At 36.1% G+C, this 26,086-nt stretch overlaps 2 protein-coding genes and 1 long non-coding RNA gene across 4 annotated transcripts; all 3 read right to left on the bottom strand.

Moving 5' to 3' along the window:
• Positions 1-4,111: 4,111 nt before the first annotated feature.
• On the bottom strand, positions 4,112-6,297 carry LOC103448740 (uncharacterized protein At5g64816-like). 2 transcript variants are annotated; one of them, XM_029094985.2, is made up of 3 exons: positions 6,162-6,232; positions 5,936-6,003; positions 4,112-4,754 (listed from the first exon to the last, which is right to left on the bottom strand). In XM_029094985.2, the coding sequence occupies exon 3, from the start codon at positions 4,718-4,720 to the stop codon at positions 4,343-4,345; it is 378 nt and encodes a 125-aa protein (XP_028950818.1). In that variant the 5' UTR covers positions 4,721-4,754; positions 5,936-6,003; positions 6,162-6,232; the 3' UTR covers positions 4,112-4,342. The 2 variants fall into 2 exon arrangements, with proteins under 2 accessions (XP_028950818.1, XP_008386230.1); XM_008388008.4 differs by lacking the exon at positions 5,936-6,003 and having other exon boundaries at positions 6,162-6,297.
• An 868-nt stretch (positions 6,298-7,165) lies between these two features.
• On the bottom strand, positions 7,166-12,913 carry LOC103423037 (sodium/calcium exchanger NCL1-like). The gene is made up of 9 exons (XM_008388007.4): positions 12,382-12,913; positions 11,101-11,316; positions 10,203-10,384; positions 9,948-10,093; positions 9,338-9,596; positions 8,944-9,089; positions 8,092-8,347; positions 7,627-7,929; positions 7,166-7,518 (listed from the first exon to the last, which is right to left on the bottom strand). The coding sequence occupies exons 1-9, from the start codon at positions 12,800-12,802 to the stop codon at positions 7,270-7,272; spliced, it is 2,178 nt and encodes a 725-aa protein (XP_008386229.2). The 5' UTR covers positions 12,803-12,913; the 3' UTR covers positions 7,166-7,269.
• A 4,381-nt stretch (positions 12,914-17,294) lies between these two features.
• On the bottom strand, positions 17,295-18,343 carry LOC139189197 (uncharacterized). The gene is made up of 2 exons (XR_011572848.1): positions 17,890-18,343; positions 17,295-17,778 (listed from the first exon to the last, which is right to left on the bottom strand). It is a non-coding gene; the product is annotated as an uncharacterized lncRNA (long non-coding RNA).
• Positions 18,344-26,086: the final 7,743 nt, after the last annotated feature.

Raw genomic sequence — 26,086 nt, 5'->3', positions numbered from 1 at the left:
CTGTTATTTTAATTATTATAATGATATAAAGACTTAAAAAATTAAAATACAGAAATGTATGATGAATGTACCTTTAACAATATTTAGTTGTCAAAAACGAGAAAACTATGACAATTTTTTTTTTTTAATTTTCAAGTTGTTAGAAAACATGTAGACGGGTGAAAAGGGGTAATGGTAAAAAAAGAAGATAAATGGGTTAAAAAGGGTAAATGGGTAAACGGGTATTAAACGGTTATGGTTAAATGGGTATGCAGTTATGGGTATGGTTAACTGTTTATAAACGGTTATGGGTATGGGTATAACCGTTTAGGTAATTACCCAACGGGTAAACAATTATACGGATATAAGTATAAACGGTTATGGGTAAATAGCCGCACTTACCCACCCACCATAACCGTTGCCTATCCCTAGTTATGGTGTCATCTCCCTCATTTATTATATTTTATTTGGTAGAATTTTCTCTTAAATTTATTACTATTTAAGACTTGTTTTTTGATCAAGTAAACACAGTGGAATTTATCTAAAAAAACAGTAAACAAAGTTGAAAGAGTGTCTTCAAATCAAATTTTTCCTAACCCATAGAGGACGTTTGGTTAGGCTTGGACTTTTAAGAATAGAATTGAATTGGAAATGACTCTAAGGTTTTGTAAGAGAAGACGTGTAATTCGTGTATGAGGATACGTTATATAACGCGTTTTATAATGGATTTATAACCTATCATATTCAGTCATGTTCATCTCATCTTTTGACACAACAAACAATGGACTGAACTAAAGTCCATTTTAATTTATCAACTTATTCAACCAGCCCACCAAATAGGCTCGTAAAGTTTAGGGGCTTGGAAATATTTTTTTTTTCTTCTGGAATGCCAATAAAAATTGGGTGGTGCTATCCACACACGCATTATCAACAATGCGGGAGGGGTGAGCTTAGCCTCATAATGGCCCAGCAATAATATAGTTCAAATTTGTCTTTGGCAAGAATCGAACCTTAAGACATCTCATCTACAAATGAAGAAGAATACCACTAGATCAGAGTACTTAGTGGCTCCACACACCTTTTTTTACTTCTCACACACCTCTCTGAGTTTCTGATCGTCGAATCGAATGAATTGAAGACATTCAAATGACACAAATTAACTAGTGTGTGAGAAGTAAAAATTGGTATGTAAATAGTCCCACTATAAAATTTTCTAAAAAATACACATGAAGTATTTTTTTCATAATCCACTTGCAATTTGTTTAAAAATAATTAAGTGCTTCTAATAGAAGCTCTTCCACTTGAGCAAATTCTTTTAAGAGGCATTTCCAAACATTAACTTAAGAGTTCTCATATAGTAGGATTGCAAAGAATTGGGCTACCATGCCTCAATTGATCACACATATATTTTGTCAACAATTTCTGATCCGGGAATTTTATATTTATCAACACGTTCCATCACATGAGATCATACGTACAACAAATTTCGTTCAGTCATTCAAAGTGTAAAAGCAAACCAATCCGATAATAATGGCAAACTAGGGTAAAAACATAGTTCGAGCTTAATCTATTAACTCTCTATGAAATGTTGTCAAATTTCAAACAATCAGGTCGGCCTACTAATAACTGCACCAATATTTTCCTCAATTTGTTTCAAACCACTTGCAGATTTTTATAGTTCTATCACAAAAATTTCAAATATCATTTCCAACAAAATTTATCTTTGAGAAATGATAAGTAGACTATTTTAAAGTGGGATTTTCTACAAATTCTCTGATCCCTTATAATTAGTTAATTTTCATACCAACATTATAAAATATTTTTCAAAAAAATATAAAGTACCCGAGAATATATAAAGAATCTTAATTTTGAAAAAAATCTTATCTACATTTCTCCTTTTTATCTTTTGGACATTTGAAACCCTTTTAAGGTTATTTTGGAAACGCCGGGTTGTCCTGCCCGCTCGTAAAGATAGTCGTGGAGAAAACGACATGTGATGGTCGGCAATGATATTTTATAGCGCGTACAAAGCAAAATTCCCGCGTCCGCAGTAGTATGTCGGCCAAGCGTTTGACCTTCTAAGTTAATCTTATTCATATCGAATATACTAATCAAAATTCTAATTAAAAAAAACAGTGGGACCTGCAATTACTATTTTTTTTTTTTGTAAACTTTAATGAAAAGCTGTCGGTTCAATTTATTTTAACAAAAATCACAATTTTACATTAAAAAAATTAATCATGGTATTATTCACTTTATCATTTATTTTGTCTTTATCATTAAAACTCAAAGTTTTCAAACCATTTTCATTAGTTTTCCTTGATTTTTTAGATTGTAGAGAGTAATTTTCAATTATATTAAAGCCACTTGGTACTATAATCCAGTGGTATTCCTCTTTACTTCATTTGTAAGAGGCAAGTCTTAGATTAATTTTCGCCAAAGCTGAATTTAAATTACATTTTTGTCAACCCATAGTGAGATTTAACTCATTTTCCCCCCGTTTTATTATAAATAATATTGTTTATTAAAAAAAAAATTAAATAAATAACAACAGTTGTATTTATCATAAATTTTTTAGACAATGTACAAATTAAGTCTACTAGCATTACCCGTCGAGGAAGAGTCGTTAGAGACTTGCCTTTGGGGGCGAGTCCCCTTAACATTTTTCCATATTTCATATTTGAGTTTTTATTGTACTAAAATAGAAACAAATTTTCTTCTAAAATTTAATTGGTCCAAAATCTTTGGCCAAAAACTAAGGGAGAATGCGGTGTTTTAAATACCGAATACTCAGTAAACACGAATGGCCTACCTTTTGTGAGTGAGATGAGAGATTGGCCAATGGCCATACCAAAAACTCACCGATCTCCAAACCAAAACCTAAAATCCAAATAAGATATTGTAACCTACTCTCACTCCAATTGAAGCCATCCTTTCTACCAAAAAAGTCACCACCTAACTGTCAACGACTCCAACCAAAAGAGTCACCTAAAACAGGAGACAAGAGTGCGGATAGTTAAAAGAGATGATATTGCCCAAACAGTTGGAAGAAAAAGAACAGAACTCTTTCAAAAGTATGACTTTTCACAGATTTTTTGCCACAGTTAATTTTCATGCAAACATTATAAAACATTGTACAAAAAACATGAGGGGCAGAAGGTCCAAAAAAAAGTCTCACTTTAAAAAAGTCCAGCAGCATTTCTCAAGATTTAAAGTCCTTGGCTTCCTTATTGGAGCACATGGTGAAGCACAGTATAAGATTCCTAATTTTCAATTTCATTTCACTTTTTTACAATAGTTTTAATCAAAATCTTCAATTTCTATCGTTTCTGTAATTTTCTTTCATAATACGTACAACAAATTGTTTATTAATGACTGAAGAATATGAACTTTCAATTTGTCATCGTCACTAGTTGAATTATAATTAAATTGCATCGGGTCGTTTACCAAAGTGCGGCAGAGAACGCCATTCGGACAGTAATGGATCAAGGTATGCAACGAGCCAAAGTTAAGATAAAAGTTTCCTGTCTCGGAATAAATGCGATACTAAACAAGTTTAATCATTAATAAAGCCGATGTCAACGAGGACACAACGGTAAAAAAACTAAAACCCTGAATGCGAGGATGGAGTTAACTTTGAAAAAGATTCACTTGCCGTATAACTATTATATTGAAAATTATAACTTCAGAGAAGAGGAACATTGGATACCAACGGCATACCATGTGAGAGCATGTATTGTTGGTTTAAATAAAGTTGAGAGATCCTTGCATGTTGCTTGGATTGGATCGGATTGGATCACGTACCGACAGTTGTAACGCTTTTTTCGTAGGGATGAGGGAGTAATGCCTCCACGTCGCCTGCAAGCCGAAGTAGATTGGCTTGTCGCTGACAAAGTAATGACCACCAGATTTGGCAACTCTATCTGATTTGTGTTACGTGGGTTTTAGATTTCCACAACTTCATGCTTTCTTAAACGGAAACCTAACACACGTCTGACTCACGTACTTGAAAAATTATTTTAGAGTACAAACCTCATGATTAGTATCATTCAAACCTTTCGTTATCATATAAGCTTATCTCTATTTTTTTTTCAAACAAATGATACCATCTATATTAAAAAAAAAGAGTTGATTTAATCTCATAATGAGCTAGTAAATAATGTAGTTCAAATTATTTTTTGACGAGAATCGAACAAAAAATCTCTCACTTATAAGCGAACATCAATATCACTAGATCGTAGTACTAAGTGGCAGGATATCTCTAGTTAAACTAGCTAATTGACACAATGTTTCTCATTTAATAATAATAATAATAATTTAGAAAAAATAAAAAACCCTCCCCTTGTAATACGTTGTTTCTCATTTAAAGAGGATTTGAAGAAGAGAGTTTCAAACACTCACTCTGGCATCTCCTAAGGCAGATGTCGTTCCAATTCGGTACTTGATGTTGGTTTACGCAGACAGTGCGGGCACACGCATCAGCACACGCATCGAGCTCAGATACACCGCAGACGGTAACACAAGTATCAGGAATAGGGTCCTTTGAGAATGCACCAACCTTTTTCAGCATTCTCTTCGACGTGCATACCCTTTCGCAGACAAAAATCTCATCAGAACTCTTCTCCCTCCCTCTAGCGCTCTTTAATCTCTGCTCTTCGCCACGCCTTTTCTTCACTCGAAACGCTTGTCCTGCAACTACTGCCGGGATAGCGGCTAAGAGGGACCACCACACTTCCACCATCACAAATGCAGGGATCGACCTCTTCTTCAGCAGGCTAATACAAAAATAAAAATATAACGAGCTTAGGTAATTATTTAATCATCATCGGTATGTCAGTCATGCAATACTTTGTAAACTTCTCCAGGTCATTTTGGCATAACGAATGGGGTTATGTTATATAATATATAACATAATAACAAAGGTTGAAAAAGTTCAGTTCATCATGAGACAATCCTCAAATCACATGTAGCAGATACAATATCAACAAATGCATAAACCAAAGTTCTAGAGCGAAATATATTAATCCCACGCATAAACAAGGCCACAGAGAAACATGCAAGCATTAGTCCAACATTAATGTAATCCGGTTCCTAACACGAGATCATAGCCAAGCGGACTCATATCATCTGATAGACAAACAATAGAAGGAAAGCAGGAAAGAGCTAAATGAACGTCGGAGTGTCCATCGGGCATTTTCGTTTTCTTAATACGTTCAACAATATTGCCGTCACCCAAGAAGACATTTGAACATACTGTTTTCCATACTAGTGAAAACTTCCAACTATAAATATTACTCTAACGGTTGGTTTTAGAATAAAATGAAAATCCAAGGGATATACGAATCAAAACCACAGTTGGTTTTAGAATGCAATGCAGAGTGCAAGGAAATCTGCTTCAGCTTCAGGGCTACAGGTTCGGCTGCACTTGAAAAATCAACTGCACAAGCGGGGCATCGAGCTGAAAAGCACAATCTAACTCACACATTTCAGACATTACAAGCATGTCTCTCAGGTTCCATTGCTATACCTAAATATGTCTAGTAGACATTTCTTTGGCCAACTCTTAGTACAACAACGTCACCAAGGACATTACCAGATGAAGTAATTTGAAGGAATAAAAACCCAGTTGAAGTAATTTGTAAAACAACCAATTCAAGCACAATTACGCAATTTTTCATTACCGAAAACCAGTGTGTTCAAGTCCTCAAAATCTCTTTTGTATTGCCCATGAATTGGATTTTTTTCAACTCTCATTCGCTTTACTTTCGCCAAGTAAACCCTAAACCCTGAATTGGATTTTTTTCCTCTGGCATTGGATTTTTTTCCGGCACCTAGTAAATAAAGAAAAAATCCACACAGCTCGATTTTCATCCTAAACCCTAAACCCTAAATATCATAACAATGCATAATATAATACATGAAACCCTAGGTTTAGTAAAAGTAACAGAAAAATTACAGTCTCAAACACTCAAAAGAGGCATTTCTTCAAGAATTACGGTAAACTGCAACCTCTCCTACACCATCGTAGTAAGAATCAAGACTTTCCGCATCAGAATTTTGCACAAAAAAAACAAAAATACAGACAAATATCTACAATTACAAAACTAAAACCAATTTCAGCCGAAAGGACATAAATTGATTCAAATTTCTTGAGAATTTCGAAAAATGAAAGAGTCACTCACTGAAAGGTTTGAAGATTTGGAGTGGGAGTAAATTTGCAGGCGTTTGTGGAGTTGCAGAGCCTCTGGAAGTGATTGCGAATGCCGTGAAGGTGAAGATCATCTGAGGAAGTACCTGAGCAGTGACGAGTCTTTAACTTTCAACAGTTGGGCTTGGGCTCCTTAGGCTTAGAGAAATGAAACTAATAAGAGGGCTCAGGGTTCATTTACCACATACAAAAGAGCCCAAGCCCAACTCCTACCACCATTCCTTTTCTTTCGGTTTTCACAAACTTAACATATGACATGCAAAAAATAATGAAGAAAGACCTAAATCGTAATCTATATTTTTTTGAGGACTTCGTTTTTTTTTCTTTCTATTTTTTATGCTCCATGATAGTGTTTTTAAATAGCGCATTTTTTTAAGATGGAACTTTAATTCTTGATTTTCACGTTTGATTTTGTACTATCTTATGATGTTACAATTTTTTCATATAAAAAAGATCTAAATTTCGATCCAATCATGTGTACAAAGTGTTTGATGAAATGTTTGAGTTGTACGCACCAAGTGCTCGATGAAATGCCTTAGTTGACACGCTTTGGCAATGTTTGACATTACTCGTTAGTTTCCTATATCTGCCCTCGACAAAACTCCACATATCGTAGTAGTGGTCGACATACGTTGCCATAAGCTTTTGATGAATGTCGTTAGGAATCTGCAGTTGCCCACCAAGTTCTTGATGAAATGGTCCAATAAAGTTATGTTGGGTCGGAAACCTAACCACATCATTTGAAAATACTAGCTACTTTTGTTCTAGAAATCTATTTCTATCAAAAGTATTAATGCATCATAAGGAAAACTAAAAAAATGATTTGAAAAATTTGAGTTTTAACGATAAAAACAAAATAAAGGGTAAAGTGAATCGTACCAGGATTGACTTTTTAGTGTAAAAATGTGGTTTTTCGTTATAGTGAATAGTACCGGGAGCTTTTCGTTAAACTTCCCTTAAATCTAATCTAACAAAAAATTGGGGAAACATTGGCCTTTATAAAGAACAAAGAATGTAACAATTAATTCCAAAGACATGTTCTTGCTAATTTACAAAAATATTACATCCTTGGTGGGTTTAATTCAAGTATAATTGAGAACATCATTGAGAATATAGACTAAAAGCAATGAAATTGGGTATAGAAGGTAGGCCAAGAATGATGTCCAAAGGGAAAAGGTGGAGACGAAGCTTGCAATGAGACCCATCACAGTGCAGACAATTAGAACTACTAAAACTTCAGCAGAAAAATCCCAAGCCATTTCACGAGCATAAATTATGGCTAGCAACACAGAAAATCCCAGAACATTGTTCATAAACACCCCACCATAAATCTGCATCCAAATAAAATACGTTCCACGTAAAATAATGAAAATAACACAATTAATTAGGTATTTTCTAATTGAGAAAGAAAATATAAAAAATTGGGCACAATGACAAACCTCAGAAAATGTCAAAGATGTGGTTCTTGGTGTTTTTCTTGAAGCTGCCTTAATCGCTGAAGTGGCTTGTCTGGCATTGGTTGCCAAGGGGACTAGCACAAATGATACAAAGAAAGAAGGGATGCTTGCAGCTGTGGAGAAATCCTGAACACTATCTATAAGAGGTTCTGCTAAAACTGCCAATACAACAAACCCTAGAACCAAATATGTTATAGCTTTCATCCAAGCCCATTTTGACTTGTCGACAGCTCCACCACTGCTGTACTCTTCATCCACCAACTTATCTGTTTCGTCCCATGTCCTCTGCATAATCATTTTGAAGAATTAATCTTAACAGTTGTATTCATATAAATTATTACAGTTTGATACGTGTGCAGAAAACTGTGTTAAACGATAATTTTCAGACAAGGAGACAAGTGGTGTTCAATTCAATTCCTTTCCCTTATAGTTCTCAGAGTTACTTACTTGGTAGATATCGTCCTCCGATTCAAGTGACGGAGGAGCTTGATCGTTGGATTTGTTTATCCATTTTGTTAATCCAGTAACAAATTCTTCCTCACTGATCAACTGGTCTCCACTTGTGTCAAGTTCTTCTATCAATTTTACAACTGATTCATCCACGTCTCCCGGAATCTTACCAAACTTGATATCTCCGATCAGTTTTCTCAATTCTGATTGCGATATATAATTATTTCCATCGAGATCAATCTTTTCAAACAACCTGTTTTTCCATGGTGAAGAGAGTGGTCAGTAGACACAATACCACAGCAAAAAGCACATACAGAGTAATACTACATGCATCTACGTATTACATTGCTGATTATTTGTAGTTATATTAGACTACCAAACAAAGCTCCGATACTGTACTAAGTTTAAACTCTGTTACATTATGAAATATAAACCAACAATGTATGTCAAACTAACAAACTATATGTACTAACATATACGTTATACATTAACACCGTATTTCTCTTTCCCCAATGCTCAAAGAAGTGCCAAGTTTCCTCTTTCCTCCGTTGATAAAATAAATCTGAAAAACTTTGTTCCATATATGTATAGGGTAATGCTATCCACACATCATTTTTTTACCTCTAACAAACTTGTTAATTTTTTTTCCATCGATATTTTTCAATTCATGATCCCACGGTCAAAAATTGAGAGGGATGTGTGAGAGATAACAATAGGTGTGAGAATAACACCACACTATGTATATATAGCAACCAAACGGTTAGTCTACATTACCCCTTTGGGTTAGTCTACAGTACCATTTCAAAAATGGTACTGTTACTTTTTAATTAGACGAGATGTAGTCCTAACCTTCTGATATTTGGTATATCAGGCATGCCGTCATTTGTGACAATGCTTCCAAGTGAATTGCTTTGGACATGTCTTAGTACTTCTGACATTAAATTCTTCTTCATTTCACGTTCTCGTCTTCTATTTTCAATCCAAGGTTGAAAGACCTGCTCAGCAATAGAAGCAGATGTAAATTATTGAGGAGAATGGACGTAAATTGATATGAAAAAGGCAAATGATCTTTTTCACTCGATGCATTTCGTTAATATTCTTACTAGCTATAATCAGGGCATGCATGATATATAGGCCTCATTTGGCATGGAGGATCAGATTGTAATGAATAAGCAACTACTTTCAAGTATTGAAAGAAGAAATGAAAATTTTGGGGCCAACTTGGAGGTAGATGATGAGTTACCTCATATATGTTCTCCAACGATCTTTCGGTATTTTGTTTATGCACTGACTTGATCTCCTCAATCCATTTTGTGAAGCCATTGATGAATTCATCTTTATTAATCTTCCCATCATGATCCAGATCAAACTGTTTCATCACTTCTGCTGTTCCTTTATCAGTATCGTCTTCCGTTGATATGAATTTGATTTCACGAAGAAGTTCTTTTACTTCAGTAAGCGATATATAATTGTCACCATCTTCGTCTACTTCCTCAAATAGTCTGCAATATTTAATTAGTAACCAATCAAACAATATATGGGGACCTTCATAGAATTCAAAACAGTTCTAAAATTATTGAAGGGGAGTTGTTACTATGTGTTCCTCTTAGTATATTTTCTCTCTTGAACTTCCACACGTTTAGAGTTTCGAGTGCTAATTCTCTTATCACATTTGATCACTAAATAAAGTATTACAGTTATTCAACTTCGGCTCACTCTGAAACTCATTTATTGCTATCAAATAAGATACTTATGACAAAGGCATTATTTGGTGAGCAAAAGAGGATTATTTGGTGAACAAATTTGACGACTTTACCACTATCACCATGGGGCAATATTCGGTGAGACCTTACCTTCTTATAGCAGGTATATTTGGTGCCCCTTTTACAGTGAGGACTCTCGCCAGTGCATGTTTTTGGACATGTTGTAAAATGCTTGAAATCAAATGCCCATGTTTCACAAATTCTAATCTTCTTTTTTGAACCCAGGGACGGAAGATCTGTAAGGTTTTAACAGTAAATATTTTACATGAATACTTCAAAGACATTAATATATATAACGGCAATAATATTATCAGTTCATGTATAGAGATATTCATCAATGCGTACCTGATAAATGAAGTACAATAATAAGAATACAACAGAAACACTGAGAGCAGTCAAGATTGCGATGCGTTCCCCGGAAGAGGATGGAAAGATTTTTGCCATTTGCATGATAAGAAATGGTACTACTGAACAAATCATTATCTTCGCAAGGCTGCTGGTCTCTAAATCCGTTGTAATACCACAATCTATGAATTCAAAGGAGAAGAAAAACAATGAGGAGAGGATGAAAACTTGGGATCTCTTACATTACTCTATGAAGACCTAGTCGATTGGTATGAAATTATCACTCTTGTAATGCAAGAGCACATTTTATTATAACTCTTTTTCAATGGGGAGTTCACGAACCACTTGTGCAACTCCCACACTTCTGAAGAAGGAAATTTGTCCCAAAGGTTTGAAGGTAGCAATTTATTTAGCATTTCAAAGAAGTGCGAATAACGCTTTGTTTTTTGTATTTCCTACAAACTTTTATTTCTGAAAACTATTCTACAACGCACCAGTTATATATGGGATGTATCACTTCAGTGAATGACTGCGTATTTCGATTCAACTATTCCATTCCAAGCTTTTAGCCGTTCATATATAAAATCATAGCATCACATACACCCGTGTACAGTAGAAAAGACAAGTTTTCAGGTATGTGGCAAGGGAATCCAATATATAAGTGGATATAGGGTTTAAAAATCTTGGATTTGGATCTCATCTAGACCCTCTTTGTGAGGGTCCTACAATCCTAGGGATCCTCACATTATGTAGACATTTAAAATTTTTTATTTAAAATTAAACACAAGCAGTACTTTACGAAAGCTGATCGTATAATGCAAGATAAAATGATAGGATGTGAGGATCCTCATCCAAAAAATCCAGATGTGTGAAGAAAAAAAATAATGACAAGGCTGACCTGTCAATGATGCAGGCAGTCTTTTCCATGATAAAAGTGATGAATCTGACTCATTGGAAGCCTTAGAGCTTTGATTATCTGAAAATTGTTGGCTGCTGACAATTACACAAGTCCCCCAAAGTATTGTTAAGCTCAAAATTGATGATCCAGCCAACAGCCCAACTCCAGTATAGACATACTCCTGAGCGACTTCCTTGGAGTTAAAAAATCCAGAAGCTGTGTGCAGAATTATCAAATTACCGTTACAATTTGCATATGTGTACAATTTTAATATAAGTAGTGAAGGAAAATCAATGAGTTTAATTAACTGAAACTTCCAAATGCATTTCTTCAGTAAGTGTGATATGATTAGTTATATATATAATTGTTGGTTGTTTGATTCTTCTAATCCTTTTTATGTTTTTATATACTTGAGTGGTCTTGTGTGCATATGGGCTGCATGTGCTTTTTCTTCCTTCTGCTATCTTACTGGTTAATTAACATTTATAAATCACTTCCTTAAACTACATCGCATACAATTATCGTCAAACCTTGTGATTAAATTTATTAACCACTTAATATTTTCTTGTTTTTGCCAGGTTGTAGATACATTAATAAGTACAAGATCGACTTCGACGCCCTTACAAATTAAAATCAGAATATCTTCCATATTGGCAGTTGGAATCCCTCTCCTCCAGCTATATACTCTAATTATATTCCTAAACCACAAATTCAAAGAATTTTTATAGCTACCAACTAATACCACAGTCTAGCTGTATTATTCTTCATTTGTTAGTGATATGGACAACGATGATGTATTATATGTGTTGAGTTAGATACCTAGTTAGTGACTGACTATTTGTTTGGCCTAACCCAATTTTCACTCTTTTAGATTAGAAGATCTCCTTCCCAGAAGTAAAACATCGTTAGTATAAAAATAAAATAAAAAATTTAATAGTTGCTATACGTTTAGTATTTAATTAACATTTTGATAATATAATATATAAGATAGTTTGAATTTTAATACAAGTAGCTGGCGTGACATGTTAGATAATATTTAATTAAATAATGTGTGTAGTACATTAATGAAAAATCAAATCCAATCCATTTGCTACATCCTGTGATGAGTAGCACATGATCATGAATGTGGAACACCTCTTTTATGCAATGAGTGCAGGAAAGTTTTCACAATATGAAGGAAAGGAAAAAAAGCACAGAAGAACATTTAGAAGATCTCATCATCTATGATTTGTGACAACAAAAACGAAGAAAAAAACTTGTAAATTGTAGATACAAACATACCAAGAAGTAATAGAGACTCAGGAAGGGCACCGATGACATGAAAAGCACTAGCACCAAACACACCAGGACCCAAAATCTTGAAAATCTGTTCACCTCCAGCCGCCAAATACGACTCACCATGAAACAACAAGTACTCATAGACCACCATTAGAAACACATGCCCAAAAACACTGTCGGAGCATGGCAAGAACCCGTAAAGCTGCTCGCAAGACGACTCTGTGGAATCGATATTCTCAACTCCTTTGAGAAGTAAGAGGGAGCAGCTGCTTTGATTTTGATATGCATGATCTGTTCCATCTGAAACCAATTGGGAAGACGAAGTACTCCGAGTATTGAGTCCAAAAGAACGACCACTGACTTTCACTGTTATTACAAGAAGAACCAAAACAACCCAATTTGCAGTTTTCGTGATGTTGCTCATTGATGATCTTCTCTTCTTCGTCTGCTTGAAATGAAGGGGAGCTATAGCTAGACGATAATATAAAACGCGGTTTTTTTTTCTTTCTTATTTTTTATATATGGAAGTTGATGAGTTTATATTTTTATGTCAATTGTCATGGTTATGAATTTAGAAAGGTATTAGGAAGATCAATGTGCATTAATAAAGTCAATGATTTTATTGTTGATTTTTTAGTGGATTAGGTGATATTTTTGGGGACTTTATTCCAAATCAGAAACACGCAAGCAGTCAATTATCATAAAAATAAGCATAAAAAATAATAAATTCAACTACAGGCCGCAATGTTTCCTCTTCACTATAGTCTGGTCATTGTGATAGCATATGGCCCTTGCTGGCCGTCATGTTTGATGCACATGGATTTGGTTATTCTGTTTTCCTCAATATTTTTTTTTTCAATTTTACTATTATTAAGGGAAGGGGAAGAGTTTGAAATTATTATATTAATTTAGAGGATAAAGAGTTTCGAGTGTACGCATAAGTAGAAACTCAACATTCTATCTATTAGGATATTAGACCACATGTAATATTTTCCTCAATGTTATTATACATACTTTTATTTTTACTATTCTATTTTCCTCTTGTAGTGGAGTGGTTTTTTCTCAACTTAGGTTTGATTGTCATGGACATTGTTGATGCACAAAATCAACGAGGATTTTGGTACAACAAAAAGTGTTAAGTTTGTGACCTTTGCTAGATTGCTCCGGTCACTTGTGTGGATAAATAAATAAATGGATAGGGACAGGGAAGCAAACACAAGATGTATGTGATTAATCCAGATTGGCTAATTCCACAGAGTAGAAGAGTTCTCATTAATTGTGAAGGGTTTACACAAGTACATAGGTTCAAGCTCTCCTTTAGGGAGTATTAGTGAATGATTTAGTACAAATGACATTAGGAAATATTGTGAGAGAATGATCTCTATTTATAGAAGAGAGTTTCTAGTTTTATTCTAACATTGACACGTGTCGTGTTGTGATTGGTTTCTAATGTTAACACATGTCGCGCTATGATTGGCTTCTGATGTCGGCACGTGTCACGCTGTGATTGGCCTCCTAGTTGGAGGGAAACTCTTCTGGGTCCTTGACGGTATAATGTTGACCGGTGCTCAGTAGTTTCGGGATTGGTCAAGTATGGTACAAACAGTGCTCCCCTAAGTTCCCGAGTGAGGGAAGCTCATCGGTTGGGGACTTGCAAGATCCAAGCCATTGAATAATCACGAAACTTATAAGTACCGAAGTGTGGCATCATTTTCACTTGCCTTATCTGTCTCATATGTAGATGTGACATCTTCTCTGGAAGTATTTTTCCTTAATCCAGGGGTGGTATCTTTAACCGATGAAGATGCACAAGGTAATGTATCAATTTCACTTGAAGCTTACTTGTAGTTTCGGGTTGGGTCAAGTGCAATACAAACCTTATAGTAGGAGTCCCCCAAGTTGCCGAGCTAGGAGATTTGCTGAAGGAGGTAACAAACAAGGTAAGCAATCAGACTTCCAAGCAAGCAACCTGGATCGGAGGTTCGACTTAGGCTTCCGGTTGATTGTTCTCATTCTCCTTGTGTCGTAAATAGCTCCAAGGATAAGGAGAAGCAAATGGAGAAGAGATGATATGAGATACTTTTGCTTTTAAAGAAGTAACTTTCCATATGCTTATTCTTGAACTAGGCTGAAGCTTTTGTGGGTCAAGCTTTTGTAGGTTAAGCTTTTGTGGGTGAAGTTTTTGTGAGTAAAGTTTTTGTGTTGAAACTTTTGTGGGTGAAGTTTTTATTGGGTACAATGAATTGATTTTGCTTCACACTATCTTGATCAAGATAACGTGAAGCTTTTGATAATTTATAGTTGTCCTCTATTGATGAAGCTTTTGTTGGTGAAGCTTTGGAGTTAAAGCTTTTGTTGGTGAAACTTTTATGGGTGAAGCTTTTGTTGGGTACCATGAATTGATTTTGCTTCACATTATCTTGATCAACATAGTGTGAAGCTTTTGAGATTTTGTAGTTGTCCTCCATTGATGAAGCTTTGTTGAATTTCCCTTTTCTTTTTTGGGGAAACTAGAAATTTGAAAATGTGGGAGAGACAACATATACAAATTTTACTTCCACACTGTTGATCAAGAGATTGTGATGCAAGCCACAGTTTGTAGTAGTCGAAGGTTTGGATGAACCATATAAATTGAATTTGCTTCGAACAGTCTTGAATTTGCTTCGAAGGTTTGAGAATTGTAGTTGCCCTCCATTGATGAAGCTTTGTTGGCACCATAAATTGGTTTTGCTTCACACTGTCTTGATCAAGAGTGTGTGAAGCTTTTGAGAATTGTGCTTGAACTCCTTTGATGAAGCTTTTGTTGGCACCTAAAATAATTGTATTAAATATAAACAAATATTATATTCAATCCTACAAGTTTGATTCTAATATTGTAATTTTCATACTTAATTTGTACTAATACTACAAAAGCAAAATACATCAAAGAAGATGCAGACACTTGTCTTGGGTCCCAACGTTAGTGTTATTTTCGTTATATAACACCCAGGAGGCCAGGAGGATCCTCGCTGGATCCTCTTTGTGAGGATCCTCGCCGGATTCTCATTGTGAGGATCCTCACCGGATCCTCTTTGTGAGGATCTTGGGGATCCTCTAATCACATTTGTTCATTGTACATCGTGCGATCAGAAATCATTGTAAATTTTTTTATTTAAAATTGAATATAAACAGTACCTGACAAAAACTGGCCGCATGATGTACAATGAACATATGTGATTGGAGGATCATGGGAATCATCCAATCACATCCATTCATTGTACATCGTATGATCAGAAATCATTATAAATGTTTTTTTATTTAAAATTGAATATAAACATTACTTGACAAAAACTGACTGCACGATGTATGATATACATATGTGATTGAAGAATCCTCGGGATCCTCACAAAAACGATCCGGCGAGGATCCTCTCTCATATGACACATAGGCCTCTCAAAGACTTAGCCTATGGCTCTGTGACACTGCTTTGAAGCTAAGAGCCGCTAGTGTCATTCAGACCATCTCCAACCGAAGGAGGGCTATAGGGCTCGTTTAAGCCCTCTGGCCTTCCAAGAAATTAATATTTTAATGAATAGTGCAGGGCCATATTTCTTACCATCTCCAACTGAGGGGTCAGAGGGCCATAGGCCAAACATAGCTCTGTGACAAAAAACCATCTCCAATTAAGGGCCAAAGGGCTATAGTATGAAATGTGAAGAATTGAAATCAAATAAGGTAAAATAATATGGAATGGTGAAAAATATGTGAGAAATGATGTAGGAAAAATTAGAAATTAAAAAAAAAAAATTGGGCTGGGACAAAAAAAAAATCCTAAACTTTAAACCCTAAAGTGGGTTGGGTAAATGGAAAAGAGCAAAAAAAAAAAAAAAAAAAATTGGGCTAGCCAGCGGGCTGGCTGAAGATGGCCAACCAATTGACCCTTTTTTGTCCCGTGGGGCCGACGAGCCATTTGGCCTAGCGCTCAATTGGAAACGGTTTTCGGGCTATTTTGGGCCCTCTGACCCTGTGTACTCTTCGGTTGGAGATGGTCTCAATTTGATATATTCAGATTCTTCGAAGCAGATTTTTATTATTTTTTTTTAGGATTTTTTTTATGAATTTTCTGTCACTTCATGTTTTGATATAATAATTTATAATGTTGTCATGTAAATTAATATTAAATTATGAGATGATAGAGAGTACATAGAGAGTCTCTTTAATATTTTTCAAATACCAATTCAATTAAAATAATTATTTTCAGTTGTGGGGGAAAAAAAATCAAATCAACAGTCGCTATTGGTGGATGATATAGTGACATAAGAATAATCAAATCAACAATTCTGAAGCATTGATCTCAAGTAATTAATATGATGAAAGTAGCATTTGGTTTTGAATTATTAGTTTTAATTGTTAGATGCATGTTCAAAAAGTCAATTATATGATGAAATATTTTAAGAATACTTATTATGTTAAATTAGACGGGCAAAGTTTATTTGGCATTTACTTTTATTTCTATTATGTTACAAAATAATAATGTAATCTAAAGAATGTTATCAAACTAAGAGACAAGTAATCTAAGGAAGTTAGATCAATATGGCTTTTCTCTAATGTTCATTCCTTATACATTCGCATTAACTAGGGGACAACTCAAAAAACTCATCTATGGGAGATGCTGTAAAAGAGTTTCTATTATATCAAAATGAACAATCACTCTTTAATTTTAAAGAGCAACTATTCACTTGCTAAATATTTTAAAAATAAAACTCAAGGGTGGAACCTTGATCAAGGAGAAAAGGAAGAGGGATGGTTGTATTAGAAAATGAGCGGGTTGGTTTTGAATTGTTAATAATAAAATATCCAACATTTGTAAAATTGAGAGTGTTGTCGAAAATAAAAAGTTAAATTAAGTAGCTAAAATAATTTTCTAACACTATCACTTACTAGTTTAACGAAATTTAAAGTTTTTATTGGAGATGCTCGGTATGACAACCCTTGGCTTGCTAGGGATCCTAATATGAACCATAATAATAAAATACCAAATATCCTCAAAAACTTAGAAAGTTGTTTTGACACAATGGAATTTGGGCTAGTACACAATAGAATTTGGTGGCCACAAATACCTATATACTAGGGTAAAGCACCAAGTCTTGCTCGTGATACCGTTCTTCGAAATAGCGGGTCATGGGCATATATATGGAACATTAGAAATCAAATATGTAATGCCTGAACTTCGATGCCGGATTTGCATATAACAACTGATTTCTTGATCACCATCCTGCCATTCGTGATTACTTCACTCAAGACACCTCGTGTAATACTCAAAGTCCTTGAGAGGTGATTTAAACAGTCCTCGAACTCCCCTCAAGGCCCGTAGACTAGTGCTACCCCTTCAAATAGGCCCGTCAGAGTAGTGCTTGAACCCTTCAAATAGATTAAATTGTAAAAGTCTACAAAATCATCAACAAAATAGGGACAAAGTCTGTATCAAGTTCAAATTTGGGCTACTTTTCAAAAATTCTTTCGAGTACTTACCATACATTCGTGATATTAACGAAGTCTTGATGATCCAAGGGGGAAGGAAACCAAGAACGCTTGCTCTGAGGTTGAAAGGATAAGTGCTATATTACCATTGCTACATGCCCCAGACAATCTTTGAGAAATCAGTGGGCAATGATGTGGCATTTATATCGATCGTATTCTAGTTTCATACCTGTGGATTATCTAGTTTGGTTCCCTTTATTAAAAAGAACAAGAAGAAAAAAAATATAAAGAACTTATGTTTAAGGCAAATTGAGGAGTGGGTATGAGCTGACTACAAGCGAATCCGAATCTAACAACTGTATTCCCATCAGCTATAAATAGAGGCTTCAGATCACTGTATTGGCATACATCTCATTGTAGAATGATCATATTCAATGGAAGAGATGTCAAACATGAAAGAAGGAGCCTTGTTTGGTATGTAAGGAAAATAGAAGGTATAATTGTTTTGAATGAATTTCTTCAAATGAATAATTCTTTCTATACAAGGTATTATATACAAATATTACAATCAAGCACGCAACCACTATTACGGCATGTAAGCCATGATCCACAATTTGTGGCATTTGACTTATGCTAGAAAAGATAAATTATAATGATTATAATATTATAATAACTATGATAACATTTTCCTAATGTTTGACTTAATCAGGAAGATATTATCATAATCACAATAATATTATAATAACTACAATAATTATTTCCTAATACTCCCCCTCAAGTTGGAGAGTGAAGATTGTGAACTCCCAACTTGTTGCGTAGTGTCACAAACTCGTCCTTTCCCAAGGCCTTTGTAAATACATTTGCCAACTGAAAACGAGTGGGAGCATGTGAAGGATTAATCATTCCAACTTGTAGTTTTTTGCGAACTATGTGACAGTCGATTTCTATGTGCTTTGTACGTTCGTGGAAAACATGATTTGTTGTAATGTACAAAGCGGCTTGATTATCACAATACAATGGTGTGGGAGCTACTTGCGAGACCTTTAAATCTTGTAATATATAACGTAGCCAAGTTAGCTTCATACACGTATTGGTCATAGCTCGATATTCGGCTTTTGCAAATGATCTAGACACATTGGTTTGTTTCTTGGACTTCCATGAGATGAGAAAATTTCCAAGGAAAATGCAATACCCTGTAACTGATCTCCTTGTGGCACGAAAACCTCCCTAATCTGAATCATAGAAGGCTTTCAAGGAAAGATTCTTAAAGGCAGGAAATAGTAGGCCTTGACCAGGTGTCCCTTTGATGTATCTGAGGATTCGTAAAGCAGGATCCAAATGTGGCTTTTGAGGCTGATGCATGAATTGACTAAGTGTCCGAACGAAGTAGACTATATCTGACTTTGTGACAGTGAGATAAATTAACCTCCCAACCAATCTTCGATACTGAGTTGGGTCATTGAGAAGTGCTCCATCTGTGGGGGTGAATTTGAGATTCTGTTCCATTGGAAACTTGTCCGATCGTGCACCTGTAAGCCCCGAGTCTTGCAGAATGTCTAATGCATATTTTCTTTGAGACATGAAAATACCTTTCTTGGAACGTGAAAATTCAATGCCCAAGAAATACTTCAAATCTCTGAGGTCTTTGATGCAACAACGCTTGAGAAAAAAAAACATTTTGAGGTGTTTTATCTCTTGCAGATCATTACCTGTGAGAAGTATGTCATCAACATAGATAAACACTGCTGTGGATGAAGTACCTTGTGTCTTGGTGAAGAGGGAATAATCAACCTTTGGCTGATGGTATCCTGTTCTCTGAATAATGGTTGAAAAGGTAGAAAACCAATTTCTGGATGCTTGTTTGAGTCCATAAAGAGACTTGTTGATCTGACATACAGTGTTCTCCCCCTATCGGTGAAGATCAGGAGGAGGCGTCATCTAAATAACTTCATGCAAATTACCATGGAGGAAGGAGACATTGCATGGGTTATAAGTTTGGCGGTAAAAGAAAAATTCTCCTCATAGTCAACGCCCTCAATTTGAGTGTAGCCCTTGGCAATGAGACGAGCTTTGTAATGCTTAATGGTGCCGTTAGTTTTTTATTTGATTTTGTAGACCCACTTGCAACCGATGGATTTATGAGCAGAAGGCAAGGGAAGCATACTCCAAGTGTTATTTTGTTGCAGAGCTTCTAATTCGACGTGCATGGCCTGTTGCCAATTAGGATCTTGGATAGCTTGAGTATAGAAAGTGAGCTCGGTAGGACTTGAAGGACGAGGCGCCATGTTAGATGCTTTATGCCATGCCAAAGGGTGTGTAGGACGAGTGGAATGGCATGAAGGTGCCATGGTGGGCTAAGAAGGAAGGGATGTTGTCGGGCCAATATTAGCAGTAGGTGTGGTTGTATGAGGAGTAGGTGGGCTTGTATGATCAGAATGGGTTGGTGGGCTGGCATGAGATGGTGTGTTATCATGAGAAGGTGGGTTGGTAGTAGATAGTGGGCCAACAGAAGTGGGTAATGGCTGAAGTGGTGCAGTGTTAGAAGACACAAGAGGTTGATGGGTGATAGTCGATTGGCATATGGCAAACATTTGGCAGGTGGCGTGTGGATTACACAAGAGGTTGGGGAGTAACTAGGGTGGGGTTGAGGCTAGCAAATTGAGGCGGGGTGGGGGGGTCAGGAGTGGGGTAAAGGTTGATTAGGCTTAATGGGTCGTCACTAGAGGCAAATGGCAGTGGGCCTGGTGGGTTGGCAGGGTGTGAGAATGGTAATTGCATGTGCTATCGTGTGTCAAGCACATGGCATGTTGGTGTCTGTGACATGGTTGGTATAGGTTAGCATGAAAATGACGTGGGGACATGTGATGAGATAGGCCTTCGATCATGAGGTTGTAAGTGAGTGGCAGATGGTGTTGAGAAGGGAAATATGTTTTCGTGAAATCTTACATGTTGACTGATAAGGAATGTATGAGTGTCCAAATCATAGAGTGTATAACCTTTTTGAACAAGAGGGTAGCCAATAATTATGCAACGTTTGGCACGGATGTCAAAATTTTGAGTTGGATAGACAACAATGGCATAGCAGAGAAAGCCAAAAACCTGCAAATAAGTAAGAGATGGTGGTCGGTTGTACAAAAGCTCAAAAGGAGATTTGTTGGATGGTAATGGTGATGCTATGCGGTTAATGAGATATACTGATGTTAAGACACAATCACCCTAGAAGGACAAGGGTAAGTTGAATTGGAATCGAATGGCATGGGCAACGGTGAGAATGTACCGGTGTTTACATTCGACAACCCCATTTTGTTATGGAGTATATACGCATGTGCGTTGATACTCAATGCCATTATTTTGGAAAAAAAACTTTCATGGATAAGAATTCTAATCCATTGTCAACCTGATTGCTTTAACATTGGCATTAAACTGTGTGTGGACAAAGGAAATGAAAGTTTTCAAAAGGTGTTATGTCTCAAATTTAAATTGCATAAGAAATATCCATGTGCATCTAGTAAAATCATCCACAGTGGTAAGGAAAAATCTAGCCCCCGAATACGTGGGCCCCAAATATCACAATGTAACAAATCAAATGCTGTATGAGTGGAAATTGAACTTAAGGAAAAATAAAGTCTTGTTTGTTTGGCCATGGGACAAACACCACAATTATTATCAAAAGAAATATTATGTGAAGATAATAAAGGAAAGATTAATTTAAGGCGAGAAGGAGAAGGGTGACCAAGATGCATGTGCCATAAGTTGGAGGGATGTGATACTTGGCAAGAAACTGGTGTTCACAGCACTAGAGACATGTAATAAAGCCCACCGCGCTTTTTACCCGAGCCAATTATCTTCCCTGTAGCCAAGTCCTGTAAGACACAATAGGTGGAAAACAATATGACACAACAATTTAGAGAATCAGTGACTTTGCTAGCAGACATAAGGTTTAAATGGAAGGATGTGACACATAAAACATTATCTAAAGTGATGTCAAAATTAAATGGTATAGTGCCAATGGAAGTGATTAGGGCGGTAGAACCAGTGGGTAGATTGACTATGGGTGTAGACGATGAATTAGTTTTAGTGAAAAGTGTGGAATCAGAAGTGATGTGGTCTATAGCTCCGCTATCCAAAATCCAAGGCTTGGTGAATATAGAATTTACTGAAATAGCAGAAACAAAAAACAGACTTGGAGCATTTGCATAAACATTATGATTACCGGAAGCACGATTGAAATTTATCATGGACACAATATGAGCAAGTTGTTGTAGTTGTTCACTGGAAAGGCCGTGCAATGAATTGGACGAAATAGATGGGTGCCAACTGGAAATAGGGGATGTAGTTCTGTCAGTATTGATATTGGCAGCATGATGAGAAATATGGTGGTCATGGTGGAGGTCAACAACATGTCTGTCGGCTGCATTGGCAAAATAATTTTTTTCTGTTGGTGTTTGATCTTTTCCTGTCATGTCGGTTGTGTTTGCTGAAAAAAAAAGTTGGCTTGTGTTTGTAGTGGAAGTGGGATGAGTGTCTAGAGTAACCAAGATCGGTGCTCTAATGCCATGTAAAGAAAATAAAATGTATAATTGTTTTGAATGAATTTCTTCAATTGAATAATTCTTTCTATACTAGGTATTATATACAAATATTGCAATCAAGCACACAACCACTATTACGGCATGTAAGCCGTAATCCACAATTTGTGGCACTTGACTTATGCTAGAAAACGTAAATTATAATGATTATAATATTATAATAACTATGATAACATTTTCCTAATGTTTGACTTAATAAAAAAGATATTATCATAATCACAATAATATTATAATAACTACAACAATTATTTCCTAATACGGTAGCCAAGGATGACTTGCCTGCTGCCTTGATTCTAAAGAGTAAAAAGGTTTACTATCCGATAAAAATCTGAAAAACATTAGTTGGATTCTCAAGCATTCACGCCTTGCTAACTTGACAAGCTAGCTCTTTCCTCCCATGCTAGACTGCTCTCTTCCTCAGATTTCGTATGCACTTGCATTGTACGACTGCATATGCCATTTAATGTTTGGCAAGCTAAAAGGAGAGACTGCACTTATATCTGCTTCTATGTAGATGACGAAATCAAGGTACCGTATGACATATGTGTTAAATTAATATAAATTGCTATTCTATTTATGGTTCTCGACATTGTCTAGATTGGCTGTGACGGACCCCACAATTAGCATTTGGTGCCTAGAAGATAAAGGTAAATATATTGCTTGAGTGTCTAGACTCTAGTTTGATTAATAGTTAGATAGTGTGGTTACCAACTGTTGTGTCTAGACTCTAGTCTAATTAATAGTTAGATAGTGTGGTTACCAACTGTTGGGGACCTTTTTGATCGAGTTGGATTTGGACCTTAGTGAAAGTACTCAGTTCTTCTGGTTCTTTTCCAGCATCAAGTCCCGAAATACTTCGAAAGAATTAGCACATCATAAGAATCATTCTAGATGAACCAATGACTCCAAGTTAGCAATGACTGAGTAATTAAATATAAAGTGTAACTTGCCTAAATGAAGCGTGGCGTGGAAGTTAGAAATTGGCCATTAGTAATTTGGCATGAGAGAGGTAGTCTGTGCTTGCTTGCATGGCTTTAAGATGGCTAATCTAGGGTTTCTAATGCTTTGGTAGTTTTTGGAGAGACTAGGGAAGCTTATGGGAAGGCTCATAATGAAGGAAAAGCTTAAAGCTCAAGAACTAAGGTTTCTAGCACTTAGAGGTAGCTTGCTCTTGGTGCATTCTTGTCCTACTTCATCCTCATCCTTGTCGTTGTTGTTGTTTTCCAACGTACTGGCCTTTTTAATTTGTAGGTGCATGGATTCCTCCAATTTCCAGCTGGAGAATCCTTGATTTCTTATCTTCTTCATGTTTTGCTGAGTCTTTTCTTATCATTTCCAGTGTTGCAGCTATAGGGCTCTTCTTTGGTATAACTTTGCATAAGGTTGGTAGCCTCGTGAAGCATAGGTTGAACACGCTACCCAGTGCCTTTTCTTCCTGTACCAAGTCCCACAACACGACTCTATCTTTGGTGACGCTCCCTTTTGTTTTCTCTCTCGTTTTCCTATGTGAGCTTGGACTTCTCTTTGCTCATTAAAGAAGCGTGCGATTCTAAGCCAAAAAGTGATATCGTCTTGATTTAGTCAACTTAGCTTTGAGTTTTAGTTGTTTCCTAAGTGTCTTACTTGGTTTGTAAGGGAAAAAGGGAAGGATAAGGTTGTTCACTCTCAAGCCTTCCTACGTGGAGCTTAAAATAATGGGCTTGGATTTTTGGTGCTCTCAAGCAGCACAAAATCTTCCACAATTCTAATTCCACGTAGGCCCACCGAACTTCCGTAACCATCCACACCATGATCCACTTAGTAAGCCCCATTACATGGCCTGGGCCCACTTAAGGGTGTCGTGTGATTGGTGTGACGTCACCGTATTAATATTATTATATTGCTTGGCACAACAAATATGCATGATTTGTATTGGCTTGGTGTGATATTACAAATGTTCATTTTATAACATTATTTTATTAGTGTAATGTAATTATAAGCTTACATACCCCTCGTTTCGCACTTTATGCATGAATTTAAGCTTGGCTTGTGACATGTATGCAATGATTGGGTTATGAGATAATATTGAAATTATAGGTGAAATTTTTGGGCCCTAACACCAACTAAACTATAGTACTAGTTGGTATTCCTCCTTATTCTTCACTAATAAATGAAAGATCTGTTTGCACTCAAAATATACCCATTTTTACTTATTTGGGCAATTCGGGTAAAATATGGCATTTGAAGGATTAATGTGCAAGAAAACTAACTTGGAAAGATATTTGTCTGCAATTGGAGGGGTTTGACACTATAATATTGTTTTTTCCCATTTGTTTGGGTGGTGGAGGTTTGTCAAGCCTTTGTTTAATCAAGATACATGCATGTATTGCAAGTGGATGGGAGAGCTTTCGGATAATGATAAAATGAAAGAAGACAACTTGCTTCTTTTATTTGTTAGTTTATTACAAGTGGAGGAGACATGTGCTAAAAATATGTGGTGGAGATGCAAGTTCCCCTTTTAATATTGTTTCTACATGCAAATTGGCAAAAGTAATGCAAGCTGCCCAAGTTTCTTTCGGGTAAGTACAAGGTTTTTAGCATGTGACTCTTTTCATATCTCTATTTAAAGGGGCAGATGCATAAGGATTATAGACACTCAATCAAACAAACAAATACAAACACAAACTCTGCTCAAACCAGATTTGCCTTCATGAAGCTGTAGTCAGCCCCTAAGCCTTCATCATTTTCAGGATCAACCCTCACAAAAGCCATTTTTTGTGTAGTTTATTAGCTCTGCTGCTCACTTGTAGTATCGATCTCCTTTGTAGTTTTCATGTACAACTCGTTTTCAGTCATTTAAATTACAAGCACTCTACAATATTAGTCACTTTCCTCTGTCATTTACATTTCTGAGCAACCTTGTCATTTACATATTGTTCTATCTCTCCATATAAGTAAAGTCCTTATTTTTAAGGCAAAGAAAGAACCTTGCTTTGAGCAACTCCCACTCAAATGGCACAATCTCTTGATTTGAAGTCAAAAGGCGCAACCTCAATCATTCAAATCTCATCTACTAGCGGCATCTAGTAGTGGCATGCCCGCACCCACCAATCTCGTATGTGAAGTAAATCCTCAGCTTGCTCGCGAGACCTATGGCGGATTTAGGGAGCGAACAGATTTTGGCTAGTGGGACCCTTATATAGAGTTAGATTATGAACAATCCTTATGTTTATGATTTTTCTCCATATGCTTTTTCGGAGTATGAGGAGGATGACGGTGTTGAAGAGCGCCCAAGCTATGGCTATCACATAAAGCCAACCCATGAGTTGCCAACTTATGGGTACATGGCTGAAGAGTACTCAAGTCCCATGGAACATGATTGTCGGCCAACTAATGGCCATCAAATAAATAATAATCTTGAAGATTGGCCAACTTATGGCTATGATGAAGGTTATTATTCTTTTGAAGACAATCACATTCATGAATACTATGATAGGCCAACAAATGGCTTTGAGTATCAAAATGCTTCTAATGAGTACATAGAGCCAATATATGAGATGCCAACTCATGATCATCCGAATGAAAAGCTCTACAAAGAGGATGTGGGAAAATTAGAGAAGGTGTCCAAACTCCATGTGGCAAGCATCGAGTATGGTGAAGAGGTGACTAAGTGTTTTAAA

The sequence above is a fragment of the Malus domestica genome, chromosome 11, assembly GCF_042453785.1.
Source record: "Malus domestica chromosome 11, GDT2T_hap1".
NCBI classification, from domain to species: domain Eukaryota; kingdom Viridiplantae; phylum Streptophyta; class Magnoliopsida; order Rosales; family Rosaceae; genus Malus; species Malus domestica.
This window is presented reverse-complemented; position numbering and strand designations above follow the sequence as displayed.

Coding starts and splice junctions, on each gene's coding strand:
- LOC103448740 (XM_008388008.4), bottom strand. CDS start 4,720: ATGGTGGAAGTGTGGTGGTCCCTCTTAGCCGCTATCCCGGCAGTAGTT.
- LOC103423037 (XM_008388007.4), bottom strand. CDS start 12,802: ATGAGCAACATCACGAAAACTGCAAATTGGGTTGTTTTGGTTCTTCTT. Junction 10,385..11,100: donor ACTGCCTGCATCATTGACAG/GTCAGCCTTGTC, acceptor TTGAATTCATAG/ATTGTGGTATTACAACGGAT. Junction 7,930..8,091: donor CGGAGGACGATATCTACCAA/GTAAGTAACTCT, acceptor ATGATTATGCAG/AGGACATGGGACGAAACAGA.